At 45.0% G+C, this 24,269-nt stretch overlaps 1 protein-coding gene across 2 annotated transcripts in view; it reads right to left on the bottom strand.

The window, feature by feature from the left end:
* The window catches only part of ST6GAL1 (ST6 beta-galactoside alpha-2,6-sialyltransferase 1), a 114,956-nt gene that overhangs the window by 5,656 nt on the left and 85,031 nt on the right, over positions 1 to 24,269 (bottom strand). For both annotated transcript variants that reach the window (XM_082654242.1, XM_082654243.1), the window contains 2 exons: positions 19,993 to 20,090; positions 931 to 1,029 (listed from right to left, as the gene is read on the bottom strand). In XM_082654242.1, coding sequence (XP_082510368.1) covers positions 931 to 1,029; positions 19,993 to 20,090 — 197 coding nt within the window. The remainder of the gene's footprint in view (positions 1 to 930; positions 1,030 to 19,992; positions 20,091 to 24,269) is intronic.

Genomic DNA, 24,269 nt, shown 5'->3' with positions numbered 1-24,269 from the left:
CCACCTCTCTTTTAAAGGGGTGAATACGGGGGCACAGCTTGCCACATCTGTGGATTCACAGTCCTTGACCTGACCCAGGCAAATTTCAGTTCTAAGTGAGATCAACACAAAACTGGAAACTGAGGTAGTGAGAGGACAGTGCCAGGGATACCAGAGCCCATCAGCTATTGGTGTGTCCAGCATAAGAATTAAGTGTCCCAAGAACAGTGCTCTCTGTCCCTCCTCCCTAAAGCCATTCTCCTGTGGCCACTGCCACAGCCCGTATCAGGGAGAGGCCCGTATCAGGGAGAGGCCAACTGACGTGTGTAACGGTGAGAGGGTCATTCTGGAGAAGCTAGACTCCAGCAGGACTGAGACTCTTTCTCCTTCCCTGGAAAAGCTGATGTTGCAGATCTGGGCCCTCTGCTTAGCAATCAAGTCCCAGGGAAGGTGACCCCCCGACATGCACACGTATTCTGTTTTCCTCCTCTGTACAATGGGAATAGCCATGCTTCTGCCTATCTACTACTTTATGTAGCTACGAGAGTGAAATGAGAAGCATCTGGAAATTGGAAGTGTGGGAAGAGTGTGGTAATATTACGTATAGAAGTGATAGTAACCACTGTCTATTCCTGCTGGTGCCCGTCAGGAATAATAATTGTATTACATGAACACAATCCACCCCAGATGGTGGGAAATCCAGCCACTGTTACACCTGGTGCAGACCATAATTGGGAGACAAATACATGGCAGTGCAGGGTGGGCATGGAGAGCACTGGTACAGGACAGGAATCCTTCTGAACTGCTAGTCCAGAAGTGGGGTGCCCTAAAATGGAAATAGCCAGCCCTCAGTGTGGTCCAGGTCAGCCGTGACTTTAAAACCCAGGACCTCAGGGAAATCTATAGACAAACAGGTGACTCAATCCCAATTTCCCATGGACACCCACTTACCTTTGGGATATCTGAATGGTAAACAGACGGGTCCCATACAATTAGGATTCCTTCATTGTACAAACTGTCTTTGAGGAAGCGCCCTTCTGTGGTGACCAACTGCAGGAAGAAACAGACAAGCTGTCACCTGGACATTTACATGTGACTGTTGGCTTGTAGTAATACCTGACACATTATAAGTACCACCTGAGGCCCCAGAGCCCCATGAAGCTTCTGAGTTTTGGTGCAGCACTTAACTTAAGAAGAAGGCAAAGATGCCAGCCAGAACTGTGTGGGCCTGAAAGGACATTTTGTCATAATTCATCAGCCATAGAGTAGAAAGGGTTCCACTCAGACTTTTGAGGTTGTTGGAGCCAAGGGTACAGTGAAAATGGCTCTGGGTATAGTCCCCTGCAGTCATACCTTATATGGGAGTCGGGGGGGTGAGGTTTAAAGTCAGAATCTCATATAACCAAAATGATCTCTGAAAAGCCCTTCAGTCACCTATAAAGTTCAGCACGTAGTTATTACAAAGCATGATGGAGACGGACACAGGACATCTCAGAATCTAATACAGGCCATGGTTTCTGCAGCACTGGACCAGATGCCAGTATCTGTGGTTGAGCACCAAATGAAGTGGTCGGCTCGTGTGGAGGGACCATGGCATATGCAGAAACATACGCTTAAATGTGAGAATCTCACCAGGCTGGGGCAGTGATCACGTGCACCGTGCTGGGGAACCAGCTACTGCTCCTCTCCTCCCCACACTCCCAGGCTCCCCTGCTGTCAGGCTGGCCTGGGCAAAATGTGACTGTGATAAGACTCCATGGGACAGATCAGTTTTGCAAAATCCATTAACAGCCTTTTAAAAAAGCAGAAACTAACACACCATTGTAAAGCAATTACACTCCAATAAAGATGAAAAATAAAATAAAATAAAAATAAAGTATTTACTGTATACCCTTTGACTCAGTAATTTTACATTTTGGCATTTATCCTAAGAGAAGCTAAATTTGGGAAAAAATTATGAACAGAAATGTTAATTAAAGTACTTATCAAAACATGAAAAGTGTGGCAGCAGAAGGTGAAAACTACTAGACTTATTACAGAAAGACCTGGCTCAGTTCTTGGCTTTGCCACTCGTCTGATGACCGTGAGAAGGTCAGACAGTCGCCCTAGGCCTAGTGCAGGTAACACTGCCCTGCTGTCTCAAACAGGAGGTGTCTTGAGGATCAAATGCGGCACAGGAGTGAGTGAGAAAGAGAGAGAAGGGGCCCCGAAGGCTTAGCAATGAAAGAAGCTGTGTCCCTCTTAAGGGACAGAGTTGTTTTGTGTGATCTGCTGTCAGTCACCTTAAAAAGCAGGTGGGAGATGATGTTGCCCAGGTGTAAAATGAACAAATGGCAGAAATCAAAACAAGAATTGACTGGAATTGAAAGCAAGAATCACAACAATAATCCCTCCCCAGGAATTCCCTGGCGGTCCAGTGGTTAGGACTCGGCGCACTCACTGCCTGGGGGCCCAGGTTCAGTCCCTGGTTGGGGAACTAAGATCCCCGCAAGCCGCACAGCATGGCTCCCCTCCAAAAAAATCCCTCCCCACCTCGATCACTCACCATCACGAGGGGGCTGAGACTTAATCAATGTCCCTGCAGTATCTGAAGAATGACTATGGGAAGATGGGTGGTCTGTACAACCAAGGATGGCAATTTGCCAAGAGCCTCTAAGGTCATTCAGCTACCCCGTCCCCACACCTTCCCCCAGACGTAGGAAGGTCCTGGGAGCCTGAAGAATATCATCTCATTTCCTCAGTGTATCTTTGAAACAAGAACTATTGGTGGTGGGCCCACCCTGGCCAGAGATTGTGCAGTTGTACTGCGTGCTAAGGAGCCCCCAGGCAGTCACAGGGTGCCAGAGTGAGGATGGCCATGAGGTAAGTGAATGTTAAGGGACAAATAAGACTAGGCAAGTCAAGGGAGTGAGGAGGGAGAGGGAAGAGGACCTGGACAGAAGAAACGACGTGTGCAAATCCCCAGATGTGAGAATACATGGCAGAGACTGCTAGGTGTCACCCCATACCCATCCTCTCTTTCCTCCTTGGTAACAGATACCTCAACACATGGCTACCTAAAATAAAGACTACCTGAAATAAAAATTTCCCAGCCTCTCTTACAGCTAAGTATGGCCATGTGACAAAATGTTGGCCAAAGGTGTGTAAGCAAGTGTGACTTCCAGGAACTGTTCTTAGAGTCAGGGTTATGCCCTTCCTTGTTCATTCCTCCTTCCTGCTGGCAAAAAGTGGATGTGATGGCTGGAGCTTGAGCAGCCATCTTGGACCATGAAGTGCAAGTCACGTGTTAGAATGGCAGATGCACAAGGGAGTAGAAGCTTGAGTTCCTGACTCTCTGGAACACCATACCAACTCTAGACTTCTTTTACATGAAAAATACATTTTTATCTTGTTAAGCTAGTGTTGAGAGGCGGGCAGAGTATTCCTGTCACTTGCAGCCAAACCTAATTCTAATTAGTAGAGTGAATAGCTTTTTTGGGAATTGCAGTTTGTCCAGTGGCTTAGATACAAAAGGAGGGCCAGAAGGGGTCAGAGAAGTGTAGGCAGGGGCCACACCAGGGAGCTTAGCATTTCCTCAGTAGATTACAGGACCAGTGAAGGCTTGTAAGTGAGAAGAATCCAAACTGACCCGTGTTCTGGACTAGAGTTTTTACAGAAAAGGAGATCAGATAGAAGCTGCTGCTATAGCCTAAGTAAAAAATGATGGGGAAATGAAAAAGAGTTACAACTGTCAGCTGCAGGCTTGTAGACTAACTGGTTGTTGAAAGTGAAGAAAAAAGAGGTCAAGGTGACTCCTGGACCTCAGGCCATTTCCTAAAATGAGAACTTGGAAAGAGCAGCTGGTATGTGCCTTTGGGAGTGGAGTGGGGATTTGAAGTTCAAGGATGAGGCAACTGACCTGGAGTCCCACAGGTGAGCGGCCATAGGAACTAGGAGGGGCCCCACACCTTCCAACATTAAGCACTGTCCTCTTTCTGTGGAGAACACGGTAACTCACAGCACAGGAATTCAGCGCTATAGTCCAAAGGCAGAGTGTGCATCCTGGCAGACAGGGCTTTGCAAGGTAGACATGTTTGAGCGGGTGACAGGGAGGCCCCAGGGGGAAGTGGGACACCCTCACACTATTTTTTACATGACTTTCATGACTGAACTCTACAATTTCACTCCCTGTCCCATCCCACTCCACCCCCCATTCAAAAAAAAAATCTGCTGGTATATTGAAAGTCTAAGCCTTAAGCTATGCTTCTTTCTGTGCAGAGGACCTGACACCAGGTGATTTATCCCTACTCACTTACCTTCTCTGGGCCCCAGGTGCCTTATTTATAGGACATGACCATCCTGTAAGTCCCTGCCTGGGTGACCAGCCATGTCTGGACAACATCTCAGTCTGTCATTTGTCCAACTGCAGCACAAGTGACTTAAAAATAAAGCTCTTCTCAGATGCTCCTGTACTCACCCACATGCACAGTCTGACCTGAGTTCAGGGATCCCCAGGGCCTCATGATGAAGAAAGCAAGTCATTGCCAGAGCAACGGAGCCCCCAGGCAGTATATGCCAGGAAAAGACTACACTTGGGAGATGGACTGTTGCTGTTTAGCAACCTGTTTAAAGTAAACTTTGCAGTCATAAAGTAAGAAATAGTCACTGCAGAAAGTTAGAAAATACAGGAATCCACGTGCACGTGCCCGCACACACACACACACACATACACAATCTATCTACATACATATGGAAGAAAATAATCATGCATAACTGCATTCTTCAGATATTCCCACTGTGAATATGTGAGTCTTTTATCTTACCAGATCTTTCTTCCCCTCTGTTATGAACTGAATTATGTTCCCCTGCACCAAATTCATATGTTGAATCCCTAACCCCCAGTGTAACTATATTGGAGATGATAGGGCCTTTGGAGAGGTAATTAAGGTTAAACAAGGTCATAAGGATGGGGCCCTAATCTAATAAAACTGATGTCCTTATAAGAAAAAGGAAGAGACAGCAGAGATCTCTCTCCCCCCAACCGACATGCACATGAGATGGCATAGAGAGAAGGTGGCCATCCATAAGCCAGGAAGAGCCCTTGTCAGAAACCAACCTTGATGACACCTTGGTCTAGTATTTCTGGCCTCCAGAACTGAGAAAATAAATCTCTCTGTTTCAGCCACCCCATCTGTGGTGTTTTGTCATGGCAGGCCTAGGAAACTAATACACTGTGTGTGTGTGTGTATGTGTAGATATTGATATCTCTTAACTATAGAGCTTAGGCTTAGTGATTTTGTTAAACTCAGACAACAGTCCAGTTCGATGTCTTCTCGCTTACCCCTCACAATATTTCCAAGCCCCAAACAGGGCTTGAAAAGGAAACTGAGAGGTTATGAAACTGGCCCAAGATCACACAGCTAGGAAGGGATGGAGCTGGGTTGCAAATCAAGGTATGTCTGACCTCCCACTGTACTAGGCAATCTTTCAAAAATGTTAAGGGACGATAAAGTAAAGTTTGTGTTCTGGCCACCAGATTTGCAAATTTGCCACAGTTGCAAAGCTAGCTAGTGCTCTAGGAAGACAAAGAGGTCTTCAAGGTCTTCCGTAGACCTGAAAAATGATATGAAGGCTCTGGGCCTTAAGGGAAGGCCTGACCATTGTAAACTGGACCTGGACAGGGAAGTGCTAAACAGAAGGGCACCACAAATTGAAACCCACCACAAACCCCAAATCAGAGGGGCCCGTAATTCTACCTAGAATCACAGGAAAGGTCATCCAAAGAACCATAATATATTAGAGGAAGTAAATGTTGGAAAGTACTTAAATGTTCAAGCAAAGGAGATTGAAAGAATAAGCTGTGAAACTCCCCCACAAAGCAGTACTATGCAGCTGCAACAAAGAATGAGGAAGATTTCTATGAACTGATATGGAGTAGTTTCCAGAAGGTACTGGGAAAAGGCAGACTGTAAAAGAGCATATATAGTCTACTACATTTTTGTAAGGAGTAAAGTGAATTAAAACATATATATTTATATATATATTTGTCTTTACAAATAGAAACATATAAGTATAAATCACACAACAGTAGTGAGTTACCTACAAAGGGTGGTGGTGAAACAGGGTGGAAGGAATTCAGGAGTGAGTAACACTCACCTTTTTGGATACCTTTTTGGATAGTTTTGAATTTTGGAAGCATGTTAATATTCTGTGTTTTTTTTTTTTAAGTAAGGAAAAGGAAAACCTAGAACTGGAACAAAATGAATACAGTTGAATTTCAAATGAATTCATAATCGAAGTGAAGAGAAACAGAAGGACTAATCGAGGTAACTTAGGGTTACCTCATTATTTGGCCATATCCCCTCAGTCTTGGGCAGGGTGTGAAAGAGAATTGCAAACAAATCCTAAACTTTGATAGGTTTGTTTTATGTAGAGATATGCAAAACAATTTTCAAATTACTTTAGATGTACTATAGATATGAGCAAATAAATCAGTGTGCTGATGTTATTAGAAGGGGGATTCTCACTTTGAAAGAAGGGGGGGTTACAAATACACAATGGGGAAGGCAAGGAATACCTTCATGTGGAAAGACTGAGGTATCAATTTAAGTCTGTCATTTCTAAAATAGGTATCTTTGCATGTATATACATGTGTCTATGTAGGTGTGTATACATATACACGTATGCATATGTGTAAATGAATGAATACACATGTATGAGTATTGTGTGTGTACATGCATATATTTCCTCTACCTGCTGAAAGGGCCAAGAAGCAAAGACAACCTCGTTAGGCATGAACATATCTAGTACCTAGATCTTGGTCTCTAATACCATTTTTCACTTAAAGGAACCAGGGCTCCTTGGGGAAAACTGGCATATCCCAGAAGTAGGGTAGGATAGTATGGGGAAATAAAACTTCCCAGGATCTCTCGGCACTCCTGCAGAAAGCCCCAGATTCCTGAGACTTTATAAACAATGAGAATAAAATCTATAGCTATTTGTCTAGTTAATTGCTCTTCTCTGACTCAAAACATAGTAAAACTTCGCTTATCTCCCCCAAGAAGCTAAATGGTTACAGCTCAGACTATATCTCTAGGTTAATACAAATATATTCTAAGAGACCAGGAAGACCGGAGCAGGAGGAAAGAGCCCAGGAACTTAGGGACAGCTCTAGGTAAGTTTATTTATATTCCAAAGGGCTGGAGTAAGAAGGGGACTCTTTTTCAGCTACCTCCTGCCTTTTATAAGCAAGGGAAAAAAATGACTTATTTTTTGTCCCTTGCTTATAGGGTACCTGGCTACTCATGTAGGATAATTGGCCTGGCTCTTATTGCATTGCACTAGGAATAAGAATGTAAGTGGAGACTAATGCACTTCTTACTTACTCTAAGGTATTTAAATAAGAAATCTGTCTCTGAGCCAGAACACTTTGTGCATTCAGGATAAAATTAATAAAGATGAAATATTAAAAACCCAACAGATAGGTTACAAAATGAACTGGAACATCTTGTTAAGCCAGAAAGTATAGAAGTATTTTAAAAAACGATGAGGGCATGCATGTCATGGGGAAACAAGAGCCAGCTTGACGGAACTCCCACTAGCCAGATCTGGGACAAGTTGAACACCTAAGTAGTTCAGAACCGTAATGAATTAGAAACCATTGAAAATATAGGAATCTCTGAGTTCTTACCAATAACAAATACAAAAAGAAAAGAAAGAAAGAAAGGGAGGGAGGAAAGGAGGGAGGGAGGGAGGGAGGAAGGAAATAAATGGAGGAGGAGAAGGGAGGCTTCTTGCTTATAATAAAATTCTGAGTGCCAGCTGGATTACATGGAGAAGGGAGAGCTGAAGTTAAAAGACCCATCATTTTTCAGCCATCATAGTAAAGGCTGGCTCAGGCAAAAGTGATCGATGAATGTTAAACGTAGGAGGGAATTTTGATCTGGAGCAGAATAATGGCACAGTAGTAAAAGTGTTCACTCATAGACCGCAAGGGAAAAATGTAATTATACAGTGGCCAAATCAAACAACACCATATCCAAGCTGAAGGGCAGATGGACACTGGATGCCTCCTGATATGATGCTCTTAGGAGGATACAGTGTCATTTGTGTAGTTTTCCAGCCAGGAATACAGAAACTGAATTTAATACTGAGAAAGCATCAGATAAACCCTAAATTTTAAAAAACTTTAAAGAAGGACTTTATTCTTCAAAAATGTCAGTGTCTTAAACGACAGAGGATATGGAAATATTCTAGGTTGAAGGAGACTAAAGAGGCGTAACAACTAGATGCAACACGTGATCCTAATCTGGATCTTGTGCTAGAAGAAAAAATATGCCATAAAAGACATTATTGGGTCAATTAACAAAACTGCAATGCAGCCAGATTAAGGTATGGTATCAGTGTAAATGTATGAAGTTGATAACTATATTTTGGTTACATAAGACATATTCTTAGGAAGTACACATTAAAGTATTATCTTGGTCAGTTCAGGCTACTATAACAAAATACCACAGACTGGATGCCTTAAACAACAGACATTTCTTTGTCACAGCTCTGGAGGCTGGAAAGTCCAAGATCAAGGTACCAGCAGATTCAGCTACCAGGTGAGGGCCCACTTCCTGGCTTGCAGATGGCTGCTTTCTCCCTGTGTCCTCACATGGTAAAAAGAGAGCAAGCTCTAGTCTCTCTCCTTATTTTTTTATGAGGACAGCAATCCCATCGTGGAAGCCCCTCCCTCAAGACCTCTTCTATACCTAATTATTTCCCATTTGCCCCGTCTCCAAATACCATCACATTGGGGGTTAGGACTTCAACATATGAATTTGGGGGAGAAACATTCAGTCCATAACGTTCTACCCCTGTATCCCCCAAAATCATGTCCTTCTCACATACAAAACACATTAATTCTACCCCAACATCCCCAAAAGTTTTAACTCATTCCGGTATCAACTCTAAAGGCTGAAGTCCAAAGTCTTATCTAAATATTATTATCTAAACCAGAAGAGAGCAAAACGATTCAACCTGAAGTTAAACTGTTCTCCTGCTGTGAACCTGTGAAACTGGATAAATTATGTGTTTCCTAAATACAGTGGTGGAACAGGCATAGAGTAGAGATTCTCATTCCAAAAGGGAGAAATTAGAAGGAAGAAAGAAGTGACAGGTTCCAAGAAAGTCTAAGCCTAGCAAAGTACATACCATTAGATCTTAAGGCTTGAGAATAATCCTCTCTGGTTTGATGCTCTGCCTTATAGACGTGGTGGGGCATCAGTCCCACCTGCGTGGCTCTGCCAGGTAGGAGTCACTCCCCCAAGGCCCTGGGCAGCTGCCATATGGCCTACTGAGGTCAAGGCAGTGCCCTGCCCCCTTTGAAACCAAGGAGGCAGCCCTGATGGTCTCTGAATCACCATTGGGTTCATTCTTCCCTTGTCTTGAAGAATGGTATATGTTTGCGGGCAAAGAGCTCTATAGTTTGGTCCTGTAGAATCTAAGTCTGACAGCCTGCCTTCATTTTGTCCTGTATCCACACTCGTTCAGTTCACACTAGCAGTGTTTCTGCTGGGGTGGCTGATTAGGTCTGTGGTTCACTCCCACACTGACCTTTTTATCAAATGCTTGTTGGGCCATCCTCTTAGTTTTTTTCAGAACAAGTTTTCTCATTTTTTGCAATATAGATAAGCTGAGAATTTTCCAAATCTTTTAAGTTCTGTTTCCTTTTTGCTAAACAATTCCTTCTTCAATTCATTTCTCTCCTCTCACATTTTACTAAAAGCAGTCACGAGGAACCAAGCCACTCCTTCAGTGCTTTCCCTAAGGCAATTTCTAAAAATTGCCTCAGCTAAATATCCAGTTTCTTCACTCACAAGTTCCACCTTCCACAAAACATTAGAACACAGTTCAGCCAAGTCCTCTGCCACTTTATAACAAGGGTCACTTGTTCTCCACTGGTCAATAACATGTTCCTCGTGTCATTTCCATCTGAGAGACCACACCAGAATGGCCTTTATCATCCATATTTCTGCCAACGTTCTGTTCATGATTATTTGTCTTCTCTAAAAGGAGGTGTTCTCGGGCTTCCCTGGTGGCGCAGTGGTTGAGAGTCCGCCTGCCGATGCACGGGACACGGGTTCGTGCCCCGGTCCGCGAAGATCCCACGCGCCGCGGAGCAGCTGGGCCCGTGAGCCATGGCCGCTGAGCCTGCGCATCTGGAGCCTGTGCTCCGCAACGGGAGAGGCCACAACAGTGAGAGGCCCGCGTACCGCAAAAAAAAAAAAAAAAAGAGGCGTTCTCTCCAGCTCTCCTCTTTTCCTTCTGAGTCCTCACCAGAATTTCCCTCTGTCTGTATTTCTAGTGTGCCCTTCAGAACTCCTCCAGCTTCTACCAGTTTCCCAGTTCCAAAGCCACTTGCACGCTTTCAGGTATTTGTATAGCAGCACTCTGTTTCTCGGTACCAAAAAATCATAGTCTGCTCAGGTTGCGATAACAAAATACCATAGACTGGGTAACTTAAACAACAGATATTTATTTCTCATAGTTCTGGAGGCTGGGAAGTCCAAGGTCAAGGTGCCAGCAGATTGGTTCCTGGTGAGGGCCCTCATCCTGGCTTGCAGATGGCCACCTTCTAACTGTGTCCTTAATGGCGGAGAGAGAGCGAGCTCTGGTCCCTCTTCCTCCTCTTATAAGGATCCTAATCCCTTCATCATGGGGGCGCCACCCTCAGGACCTCATCTAAACATAATTCTCTCCCCAAAGCCCCACCTCCCTCCAAATACTATCATATTGGATAGTTAGGGCTTCAACATAAAATTTGTGGGAGAGCTGTAAACTTTCGGTCTGTAACAAATATTTAGGGCTTGATGTCTGCAATGTATACAACTTACTCTCAAATGAAAAAAAATATGAAAGATGGATAGATCAGATGATATAGCAATGGGGTAAAATGAAAAAATAAGTGAATCTGGATAAATGGTATATAGGCATTCTTTGTATTTGTCATATTATTGCAACTTTTCTGGAAGTTTTCAAGTATTTTCAAATAAAAAGTTTAAAAAAACGAAGTTTGGAGGCAATCCACTGAGTGAACAGAAGGTTCTTTGGACTATATTTCATTCAACAAATATTTCTTGCACATCTACTACGTAATGGGCACTATCCTGGGCACCTGGGCATTGGGCATCAATGAACAAAACAGGCCAAAAATGCCTCCTCTCATAGTGGGAGAGCTAAGTGATAAATGAGATGGATAAATTATATGATGGGAGTGAGAAAACATGGACTTAGAACGTGTCACCAGAGAGCCAGGAAAGAGTCCTGGACAGGCCGTTACGAAGGCTTCAGCCTACATGGGCCTGCCATTGTGCTCTGTGCAACTGTACAGCTCACCTTCTCCTCTCAGGCCTCAGTTATCTCATTTGTAAAATGAAACAATCAGGCAAGACCCTGAGCTTCACAAAGGCAGGGAGCATGTCTGTTTCTGTTTTACTGCTGTTGTTGGCAGCTGAGTTCTAGCCCTGTTCAGAAAGTCTGGCATGGAGCAGGTGATCAGTAATTCATTCTGAAATGAATGGCTAGTTGATCTCCGAAGTCTTTTCGGCTCTGGGATTTCCAATACCATTTGGATCACCTTAAAGGATGTCATGTCACTTCAGACATCACATCTTATTCCACAGATATTAGAAGGATAATGAGGAAATATGAACAACTTTATGCTAACAAAGTCGATAACGTAGAAGAAATGAACAAATTTCTTGAAAGATATAGACTAACGAAGCTCGGGAAGAAGAAACAAGTGACGTGAATAACCCTGTGTCTATTAAAGAAGTTGAATTTGTAGCTAAAAACCTTCCCACAAGGTAAATTCTAGGCCCAGATGACTTTACTGGTAAACTCTACCAAACACTCAGGAAAAAAGTAATACCAGTTCTACACAAACCCTTCCAGAAAATTTTAGACGAACCATTCCCAGCTCACTCTACAAAGACAGCATTACTCTGATATCAAAAATACAGACAGACATAACAAGAAAGGAAAATTACAAACCTATATCCCTCATGAACACAGATGCAAAAATTCCTAGCAAATGACCTCAAAGTGTAGACATTTGATGACTGAGTGAGATTCTGATGTAAGCACTGGTTGTGCGTGGTGACTGAGCTGAAATGTGGTGTGAGGTCAGATAGCAGGTTATTTTAAAGATAGCTATTTTCCACAAATTAAATATAGGTTTTGAATGTTCCCTTCAAGATTCAGTAGTGCCCTCACAGAAAGAACTCCATGCCAAAGAACTCCAGGCCGGGGGTATCGGCCCCACACTGGAGTACACCCTGCTTTTTTTTCATTGCAGTAAGAACACTTAACATGAGATCTACCCTCTTAACAAATTTTTAAGTGCAAAATATAGTACTGTTAACTATCGGCACAAGGTAGAGCAGATCTCTAAGAACTTATATATCTTGCACAATTGAAACTTTATACCCATTGAATAGCAACTCCCCATCTGTCCCTCACCCCAGCCCCTGGCAACCACCATTCAACAATCTGCTTCTATAGAATATTACTCAGCATCAAAAAAGAAGGAAATTCTACCAAATATGACAAATATGGATGAACCTGGAGGACATTATACTGAGTGAAGTAAACCAGACACAGAGGACAAATACTGCACGATTCCACTTACATGAGGTATCTCAAATAGTCAAACTCATGCAAAAAGAATATACTCTGCTTCCGCACAGCACCTTTACTGGCTTTGTGTGTGTGTGTGTATGTTGGGGAGCGGGGTGTGTCTTCTTCTCTTCACCTAAACGGAAGCCCTTATGAGGAGGAGAGCGTTGCATTCTCCTGCTCTTCCCCCATACTAGGCAGGGTCTCGAGGGAGCTTATTCGATTGACTGAATGGAATCTAGGTAGCTGGCTGCACACCAGATGGATGGGCTACACAAGGAAGAGAAGACCAAGGGCAGCTCTGGCACGTTGAAAGCCACTTATGACCCAGAGGTTTGGAGTAAGAAGGCACCCTGTGTCCAATATCATCAAGTCGAGCCCCTTCTGTGTTTCTGAAAAATATCAGCGACCTAGAAACGCTTAAAGAAAGCTCAGGGGAGTTAATGTACCACCGGCAAACAAACCTAGATCCAGATCCACCTCTACTGCTTAGTTTCTGTGCTACCCTGAGTAATTCACTTCAACTCTTTGAACCTTAGTGTCTTTATCTAAAATGGTGTTTTGTGGCCACACCTCACAGAGTTGTCATGAAATGTGGTAAGACAGGTATGGCCCTTAGACAACAGAAGTATTTAGTAAGTGGCATCAGCTAATATCTCAAGCCCCATTAAGTGATCTGGCAATGCCCTGGGTGAAGTCCAGTCCACGTATCACTATGCACAGGGTGTAGGTTTTCTCTTCCCAAACCTGTACAAGAGCTTCTAAGGAAGCCACTGGGCCCAGCAGGGGCTCAGCTGAGTCTCACGAAACCTTTACACTTAGAGTCACAATTGAATTTGTTTAAAGACCCACATTTAGCTCTATGTGGTTTCCCTATGGAATCTCATAACAACACCTGGTACATAGATGCCTGCGTAGAGCTGCTGAAACTTCACGGTATGACACCATTCTCTTTAAAAAGCCATCTTCTCAATTAGAAACCACCTCTTTGTTTTCCATGGCTTTGTCACAGGCCAGATGCACAAAAGTCTGTCCTCTGCATGTGAGGAGGCTGGGAGCTGAACAAACAAAACCGGGCCCAGCTGCCGTCCAGAGGAGCTCTCCCTCTGGGAAGAAAATGAGCTGCTCAAAGGCACAATTTACCAAACCCACAGCTATTCCCCCAGGAACTCTGGGGTGCCAGGTGCTGTCTGGGTGCGATGGTGGGGACTCAGTTTGCCCAGAAACAGACACAAAACAGCTGGGATAACCAACTGGGACAAAAGATAGAGGAGACAGACTGCCAGCTTCCTAGGATACCAATATGAGAAAGGGCCATAATAGAAGGGCATCAGTCACATGTCAGTATCACAAGGAGCAAGGTCACGCGGCTGCCCGTGACCAGTGTCAAAGCAACAGGCTTGATGTTTAGAGCCACTTACAGGAAGAGAGGAAGGAGGGTCAGCGTGCCTGAAGAGGATGGGAAGGGCTTTCTTGAGAGTGGACTGGGCACCCTGGGAAGCCATCCACCCCCTCTCAGCCCTGGCAAAGGGACCACAGCCATGCAGAAGTGCAGGAAAACATGCTGCACCTCAGTGGAGAACTATGCATTGTCTGCAGCACTCCCTTCCTCTTTATCAGATTCTAATCCCGTGAGAGCTGTTTTGCAGCGCGTTGTAAGTTGTAGTGAACTACAGACACGCTTATTCAACCTTGCCCAGTAGAGTTTCAGTTAAATTCCCTCTTCCTCCTGCCCACCTCGTGACAAAAAACAGTTGCATTCCTTTATTCAGATTTTGTACTGTTTTGACTTTTCCTCTGAACCGGTTATAACATCTGCCTGGTTCCCTCCTCATATGAATAAAATAGACACTATGATAGTCATGAGCTTACTTTTTCCTGAAAATTATCCTTTAATTTTCTCCCTTCTGCTGGGCACCTCTGAAGCGTCCCCAAGCTGGCTGACATCCTTGCTGGGAGCCAAGATGCCCACTTGCCTGGGAAATGGGAGGGCACAGTGACTGCCCAGCAGACACAGGCAGGCCTTCACGCTGCACTAGGGACAACGGCCACCCTTTACACAGCCTTTGCTTCAGCATGAGGGCCTCTGAGTGACATGCTCCACGCTCAGTAATCTCACTGGATCCTACAAAGACCCAGCAGGGCAACTTTTCTTATTTCCCTTTACAAATAAGGGAACTGAGGCTCAGAAAGATAAGGCGACTTGCTCAAGTCACTCACGCAGTTAGGTACTGAGGGAGAAATTCGATCAAGGTCTGTCTCTTAATTCCCAGGCAACCTTACCTTGGCTTTATTTTCTTTCATTGAGGTATAGTTGGTGAACAGTATTATATGTTTCAGTCACAATATAGTGACTATGTTTAAAGGTTATACTCCACTTAAAGTTCTTATAAAATAAATGCCCTGCGCTGTACAATATATCCTTGTAGCTTTTTATTTTGTACCTAGTAGTTTTCTACCCCTTAATCCCCTGCCCCTATCTTGCCCCTCCCCACTGGTAACCACTAGTTTGTTCTTTGTATCTGTGAGTCTGTTTTTGTTGTTGTTGTTACATTGACTAGTTTGTTTTATTTTTTAGATTCCACATATAAGTGATATCATACAATATTTATCTTTCTCTGACTTATTTCACTTAGCATAATACCATCCAAGTCCATCCATGTTGTTGCAAATGGCAAAATTTCATTCTTTTTTATGGCTGAGTAATATTCCATTGTATACATGTACCACATCTTCTTTATCCATTCATCTGTGGATGGACACTTAGGTTTCTTCCATGTCTTGGCTATTGTAAATGGTACTGCAGTGAACATTGGGGTGCATGTGTCTTTTCTCAGCATTGTTTTTGTTTTGTTTGGATATATACCCAGGAGAGCAATTGCTAGAAATTAAAGTTTCAGAATCTTTGAGGATTGAGGGTTAGTCCTTCACTAAACACCTGGAAGAGATGCCCGAGAAGGGAGTGGCCTCCCGAATCCAAGAGAATTTCCAGGCCTCCTCCGTGCTCCCTCTCTTGCCTGCAGCTTCCTACTGATCTGCAGACCATACCACCCCTGAGCAAACAGCTGGATTTCTCTCTGAATCCACGCTCCCCAACCTCGAAGCGGCTAGCACGGCCTGGAGACCCTACTCCATTCCTCTGGTTTACTCTTTCCTCAATGACAATTTCAAACCTTCTTGGCTCAAACCTCCTCTATTGAAACCTCTCTTCCCCTCAGCCTCCCTATGAAAAGCCTCCTTTTCTCTGTACCCTACTTTGCAGAGAAAATTGAAGTCCCGTCATCCTTCCACTAGAGACGGCCTCCAGCTACTCCCCTGCATCCTTCTTCCCTTCTGACCCCTCCTGACCCCTCCTGCTGGGGTTAATCCTCCACTAGGCTTTGGATCCACCACTCCCACCACTGACTTAATTATCTCCTCTTTTAAGTATATTCAGTTTCTCTATCAACTGGTTTTCTCCTCATTGACTTAAATTTGTGTGTGACAAAATATGTATAACATAAAATGCACTCTTCTAACCATTTTTGAGTGTACAGTTCAGTGGCATTAAGTACATTCATGCTGTTATACAACCATCACCACCATCCATCTCTAGAACTCTTTCATCTTCTTCTGAAACTGAAACTCTAGATCCATTAAACAAGTATTCCTCTTTCCTCTCAGGCCCTGGTAACCACCATTCTACTTCCTGTCTCTAGGAGCTTGACCACTCCAGGGACCTCATATAAGTGGAATCATACAGTGATTTTCCTTTTGTGACTGTCTTCCCATTGACTTTTTTTTTTTTTTTTTTGCGGTACGCGGGCCTCTCACTGTCGTGGCCTCTCCCTCTGCAGAGCACAGGCTCCGGACGCGCAGGCTCAGCAGCCATGGCTCACGGGCCCAGCCGCTCCACAGCATGTGGGATCTTCCCGGACTGGGGCACGAACCCGTGTCCCCTGCATCGGCAGGCGGACTCTCAACCACTGCGCCACCAGGGAAGCCCCCCATTGACTTTTAAACATACTCAATTCTCTGCAATCTAAAAAATGAAAAGAACAAAAACTGGCCCCGGAACCCTCAACTCTCTATAGCTATTGCCCTATTTCTCTCTGCCCATCGGAGCCAGCCTTCTTGCAAGAACTCTCCACATTTTCCTCCCTCCCCACTCCTCCACAGTCTCCAATCTGGCTTCACCGCTCTCCCCAATGGCTGTCGCTGAGGCCAACGGTGGCCTCCATTTTGCTAAGGAGAGAACGATGCTTTTCAGTCTTCATCTAAATTGGCCTCTCAGCAGCGTCTGATGGCTCTCACCTCCTTCTCGCTGCTCTCATTACCCAAACCCCCTGCATGGACTTTTCCTCTCTCTACACTCCCTCTAGTGCCCTCAATTGGTCCCACTGTTTCACTGCCACATAGATAGAGACGATTCACAAACCCTCATCTGCAGCCCAGACCTTTCCACTGAACTCCAGTCCCATCTCTATAACTGCCTACTGGACCTCTCTTCACAGACACGTAAAAGGCAGCTCAGATCAACCATATGCAGAACCACGTTTTTGATCCCTGCCCGCCTCTCTGACCCTACCCGCCCCTCACAACCCAAAACATCTGCCAGTACTCCTTCCCCTCTCAGTGACTAGCTGGCCAGTTACGCAAGCCAGAAACCCAGGCGCACCTGTGGCCCCCCTCCCTTCACCTCTCACGCCCAACCACACACTACAGCCTGGTGGCTGCACACTCTGAGTAGCTCTCAAATCCATTCTTTCCTCACAGTCCCCTTCATTTCCACTCTGGCGCAACTGCCAGCATTGCTAGTCCACACGATTGCAAGAGCCCCCTAAGTGTGTCTGTCCATCCACCGCACCCACTGCACTGATCAGATGGAAGCCAGAGGGGTTTACAAAACGCAAGTCTGGCTATGCCTCAGAGAAGAAAACAGGCACCATGGCCTGGCTCCTCCTCACCCTCAGCCTCGTCCCTCTCTACATCCCCACCACCCAGACTCACCTCTTCCCGGGTCCTGGTGCGTCCCAGCTCCCTTCCACACAGGCCTCACCCACGCTGCTGCCTCTTCTCCCACTTCTCGCCGTCTACCCTTACTCCTCAGGTGCGGTGGAGAATCACCTCCTCACTTCTTCCTGACTTCCCTGCCTAGGGAAGATGCCCCTTTATGGGCTCTGGTAGCACCTTAACCCTCTCCTCTGTAGCTGTCTGTTGTAACTTTATATTTGTTTGTATGACTATTGGATGGTGTCACGAGAACAGGGCTGAGTCTGTTTCGCTCACCAACGTACCCCCCACACCCACCTCAGTTCCGCACACATAAATATCAGAGCAGGTGACACTTATGCATAAGCGCCGGCCGCTAAATGCTTTGCGTGGATCTTCTCACTTACTCCTCACAGCAACCCTGTGAGGAGGTAGTTATTCTCCCCTCTCCCCTCTTCACAGAGGCATAAGGAGCTTAGGCGTGATCGTTTAGCTAAGAGAGGCAGAGCTGGTTTCAACGGCAGTCAGGCTAGCTGCAGTCTCTGTCCTCACCACTGTGCTCTGCGCAGCACCGTCCCCGTTTGTGTTAGGAAGCAAGGGTAAGTACACCTTTCTCCTGGGTATTTAGGTACCATCTTAAACAGAAGCAGAAGTTAGGCATTTGCATTCCCTGGGGAGCCCTCCAGCTCCAGGTTTCTGTGACTGCGGCACAAGAAGGGACAGGAGAGAGAAGGGCGAGCTCATCCCAGCCCCTCTGCCTGATCTTCCAGACTCACCAGAGTCTGAGCAGCCATGAAGCCCCAGCCTCACCTCCCTCTGCGATGCAGCACGAGTCCAGACCCATCCCCACCCTGCCAGGGCTGTCTGAGTGCCCCCTCGTCTCCTGTGCGGCTCTGTCCTGCCAATCCCACTGTTTGGATGCCTTCCTAGTGCTGTTTCTCTAGATTCTGCCCATCTCTCAAAGTCTAGCTCAAGTACCACTTGCTCCAGAGACTCTCTTGCCGACGAATCTATTTTTTTTAACCTGCCCTCTTATAGCTTATCATAAAAGTAATGTAGAACCCCCAAACGTAAGGCTGAACAGAAACAGGTATTAGAAGCACAGAGAGGCTGCTGGAGGATGTTACAGTGTTAGAAAGTGACAACATCATCATCACCCAAATAATAACAGAAGGATTAGAAGAATCGAAAACAAGATGGTGGCCTCTTGCAAAGGAGTTAAGTCCCATCACGAAAAGGTTCCTAGGACTGTGGGCCTCAGATGGAAAGCAGGCCATGCAGGAAGCAGCTTCTGCCCAGGTGGTGAGTTCCTGAAGGTCAGGCAGTGAAGAGATTGCTGGGAGAAACAGGGAAGTGGAGGCCTGGCAGCGGGGAGGAGAAATGCATATTCTGCTGGGACGGTGCTGAAAGGGCACTTAGGGTCACTTCCAGGACCCAGTCCACACCCACGAGCCCTAGAAAGTGTACAGAGTCTAAACGCTGACATAAAACCCCCCAAGGCTTACACGTATACTCAGAAAAAAGACAGACATTGGTGGTCGGGAGTGAGGTGAGTGGGTTTATAGCCCTATCATGCTATTTTTGTTATATGTGCAATCCAGCTTTTTCCACTAATTCAATCCATTAGCAGAACTTTGTGGCAAGAGTACTTCTTAAGTTCCCATTAGTATAGAGAAATCAGCATATGCTACCTGGAAATACTTCAGGAAATGAATAGTCTAGGGGGATTCATGAGGTAATACCTGAATTGTAATGCTGTATTACACATAAATTACACTGTGATGCTGTCTTATAATACTTGGATAAGGTTTTACAGCATAGAAAGCACACCCACGTTCATTGCTTCATTTACTTTTCACGACAGTCCTCTCTCTCCCTGGATATCCTCTGTTTTCCCTTGGGCAACACTCTGGATGTGACCTGCGGCCACGGGGACAGCAGAACTCGGCTTTCTCTGGACACTGGACACCTCCAGTAATGCAGACTAATGCCACAGGGGCCTTCCCATGACCAAAGTACCACGCTGGATCATGGAATCACTGTCTTTTTCTCCATGAGGAATCCGGGACGCAGGAAGGGCAAGGGACTTAATTAAGCCGGTGGCTTTGATGTGCTCCTAGTAAATACATTCTACTTCAGAGCCCATGGATTTTCTCGTGTGTTCCTCACAACAACCCTGTGAGGAAGGTACTGTTATTCTCCCCTCTTTACAGATGAGTAAACAGAGGCATGAGTAACTTAGGCATGATCTTTTAGCTAAGAGAGGCAAAGCTGGTTTAGATGGCAGGCAAGCTAACTGCAGAGTCTCTGTACTGACCACTGCACTCTACTCAGCGCCGTCCACGACTGTGTTAGGAAGGAAACTTCTCTCACTGTACTTCTGCACAGAAGAAATTTTACCTGAGAGTTCATCAGGCGAATGGTGGTTCTCGTGCCCACATCTTGTTGGAAGTTGGCTGTGGGTGCCCCATTAAACCTCAGGACTGCATCGTGATCATCTATAAACCACAAGGAAACAGAACACATCAGCAGTGATGACGATGCGAGCGTCAGCAATATGCAGAGAGCAGTCTGGAGAGAGAGAGGGCAGGAGGAAGGGGGGGGCAAGAGAATAATACATCCTAATCTTTATCTCATCCTGGTACACAGGGGACAACGATCATATTTGTACAGTGCAATCAGGTAAAGTTCACAGACAGAGGTGACCAACTCTCTGCCCAACCACTGCGAAGGCTAAAGAGGTCCATATGGTGGTGTTCCTGAAATCCACTCGATGATGCCAGTGTGCCCGGGCACAGGGGCAACGTGGACAGGGCCAGTGCACTACTCATAGTGGAATCACTATTCCAGTTACCAAAGGAGCAAATCAGATTCTCTTGGTATTACCAGTAGGTCATACTTCTATCCCTGTCAGAAAAATGAAGATCCTACCATAAGCTTGGTCTAACCCACAAGTGCAAAGTACCCCATGGCATTCTGAAAAGCTTGCAGTGCATGGCAAATGAAAGAGATTCACTATGGCATCCTGAAGTGTCCCATTTAGGAACACGAGCCCCAGGAAGGGTCACAAACCTGGGTGGTGGCAGAGGTGGAAAAGAGGTCATAGAGCTAAACTAAACCCCACATATTCTATTAAAAATTTAAAAAGCTCTTTGTCAGAAACAATGTCTCAAATCCAGCCAAGATCAAACAGACAATCTTTTTAAAGATCTACTCACTCCCCAGCTCTGGTTCTCTGTCCTTCTAGCTGTTTAAGCAGGGTTTGGAAGACTTGGAGAAGATTCTCTGCCTGGCAATGACCAATCTGATGGGGGAGGGAACTGATGACTTCTAAGATCCACCCTAACCCTGAGCCTCTGTGATCCTGTGAGAGCTCATCTCAAGCTTATTTGATCAAACAAGCTTCGGTTCGCCACTGAAATCTGCACAAGATCTGGAGGTCAGCCCAAACCTCTGTTGTTCTGTTTCTCTCTGTGCGGGTTTGTTTTGGGTGGTTCTTCATGCACAAAGGTGGCATCAGGAGAAGAGGGGTAGGAGTGGATTTTAGCTCAATGTAAGAGGACCTAACGGAAAATACCCACAGAATTAAGGGAAGAAGGCCTCCCTCTTTATTTCAATTCTAACGTATATACCAAACCTCAGGAATCTAGACATCTCATTCACAAAAACAACCCTATCCTCAATCCCAGGACAAAATTTTTATCAAAATGGTTTAAAAGTTACATGAGATGCCCATAGTCCAAACATTATCAGATAACAGGACAGGCACACAGAACTGCAAATCGAGCGCGAAGTTTATCTTTACACAACTCGGATTGCAACAAGTTTTGTCAGAATCAGTCACTGATTTCAAAAGTGACCAGTAGTAACCACTAGAAATGTTGATTTATCAGAAACTCCACTTGGTCAACTTTCCCATTTCACAGGTGAAAAAACCTGAGAGTCCCAGCAGACAAAAATGACAAGCTCAAATGGAGTCATTGAGGGTCGAAATAAAAGGACTATTTACAAAGTTGTAGGTCGAGTTTAACAAGGTAGAGATGAACAAGGAAAGGGACCATACCCCAGGCTTGGCCACAGCAGGGAACCAATCCCACCTGTACACCTAAGGCAGCAGGAGGAGCAGAGACCCCCCCTGAGGAAGCCCACCTGGTGGGAACTGCGAAGGGAATCATTACCCCAGCCTCTCCTCCTCCCCTCTGACTTCCAGGCCTGGAGGGAAAAGGGGAGACACAGACAGGGCTGCCTGAAAGGGGCTGAAACTTACAGTCAAAGGAGAGAAGGAGCCTGTGGTTACAGGTTCCTTCTGCAAGGGCGGGGAAGAGGGGGACAGACACCCTGGCCTCACTCTCCTTCTTCTTCTCAGTTTTGTACCAGCGTTACTACTGTCCAGTCCCAAATCAAAGCCAGAGAGCAAGGACATCCAGTTGACACAGTCCAAATTTCTATTTCCCCGGGCACAGAGTCATAGGAAAGCATGGAGAGTGAATTTGCGGGGGGCAGATGGAGAACGCCCAGCACAGGAGGCTTGAGATAGGTCCTTGGTGTTGACCATGAGAAAGGAGAATGCTTTTATTCCTTCAATAAATACTAATAAAGCTCGTACTCTCTGCCAGACACAGTTCTAGGTGCTGGAGACAATGGTTGTGAGCATGAAATCAAGGTCCTTGCCCTTAGAGACCTCGAGATCTACTGCAAGGAGGCAGACAATAGATAAGCACAACAACCCACATTCGAGATAATTACAGATTGTGGTTAATACTATGGCACAAAATAATAACCTATAATGGAAAAGAATCTGAAAAAGAATACACACACACATATATATATACACACACACGTATAACTGAATCACTTTGCTGTACATCTGAAACATTGTAAATCAACTATACTTCCATAAAAAAATAAAAATTAATAAAAAATACTATGACACGAATAAACTGAGCTGTGTAACAGAGACCCCGAGGGAATCTCCTTTAGATAGAGGGATTGTTCAGGGACTGCGTCTGAGCTGAGACCCACAGGGCATGGGAAGGGCCCAGGAAAGTAAATTCCAGCCGAAGGACACAGCAGTGTCAAGACCCCAAGGAGGGTAAGGACTTGGCTGGGGACAAGTGAGTGAAGGAAAGAAAAAATAAAAAGTGCAATGAAAGAGGTCGGCAGGAAGCAGATCATGCAGGCTGTGGAGGCCAGGTATGAAGTTTGGATTTTATTCTAAGATTTTTAAATCAAAGAAGAGAACTTTAAAACAGACCACTAAATGTGAGCTTATAAAAAAAGGGATCAGATCCTTGTTTGCCAAACTGTCCTTTGCTATTGCTACTGAAAACTAAGACTTTCAACCTCAAATAGGTCTCCAGGAAATCCCTCGGAAAAATCCACAGCTACTGGGATCCCAGAAAACAAGCCTTGAAGGGGGAAGGCTGTAGAAAACAGGGGCCTCCACTTCTCTGTAACTTAGAATTAGCAGAAAAAGATGCAAATTAGAAAAGGAAGAAATAAATGCACCACGACATGCACATGATATAACTGCATGCCTAGAAAATTCAATAGAATCAGCTTGTTAGTAAATTCATAAATACATCAAAATCTACTGTGTCCAGGTATAAGAATTCTAAATAGCTAGAAATTGTGGTGAAAGAAATTTTATCATTATTTGGACCAAACATTTCTTACATTTTCCAGTCAGCTTAATGAATCATATAACCATGTATGGAAGACTGCATTCTGATTCTGGTCAGGAAAACTAGATATGATACAGATCAGGTTTGGCAAACTATGGCCCACAGGCCAAATCTGACCTGCCTTGTTTTTGTAAATAAAGTTTTATTGGAACTTAGCCAGGCACATTCATTTATTACTGTGTAGGGTTGATTTTACACTAAAATAGCAGAGTCATTGTAAGAGACACTGTATGTCCTCAAAAGCAAAAATATTTACTATCTGGCCCTTTATAGGAAAAGTTTGCTCACCCCTGATATAAACAGTCATGCTCTCTGAGCTGCTCAACCCAGTCTTCACTCTGCCCAAGAACTCCATCTGCCCCCAAATATGCCCAAATTCCATCCCCCACCTTTGCCTTCCATCATATGGTACATGCCTACTTCTCTTCCAGCCCTTCTCACGGGCCCTTCAGAATTTGTATTTATTTATCTATCTATCTATCTTGTCCCTGTTCTTTCCTTGTCCTTCAAATGTAAACTTTTTTTCTATGTTTTCTCATCAGTCCTCTTCCCTGGACTACAACTATCACCTTGATACAAATGACTCCGAAATCTGATCTCCCACCTTGACACTTTTTCCTGGAAGAAAATACCCAACTGCATAGATATCTATGAAGGGAAATCCACAAACACTTCAGACTCAGCACATCCAAGATGGAACCTGTCCTCCTCCAGGAGCATGCTCCCCTGTGATACAATATAGCCTGCTCCCAAGCCAGAGACCCTGGCTCCTGCCTCTCACTCGAGGTCATTTCTAGTTAGAACCGAGTTCTGTCTCTTCTACCTCATGAGGCCTCTCATGTCAGACCATTTCAACCCACCTCCACTACCACTGTTCAACAGGCCTGGTGCTTCTCACTTGGATATGACGATAGTCCCTAACAGCAGAGAGGCTATACAGCAGTCCCCATGGGGAAGGGGACTCAGAGAAATGAGAAATCTCTCCAAAACACA

The sequence above is a fragment of the Grampus griseus genome (assembly GCF_964374135.1).
Source record: "Grampus griseus genome assembly, chromosome: 5".
Classification (NCBI taxonomy): Eukaryota; Metazoa; Chordata; class Mammalia; order Artiodactyla; family Delphinidae; genus Grampus; species Grampus griseus.
The sequence above is the reverse complement of the archived record's forward strand: the minus strand, read 5'-3'. Positions and strand labels throughout refer to the sequence as shown.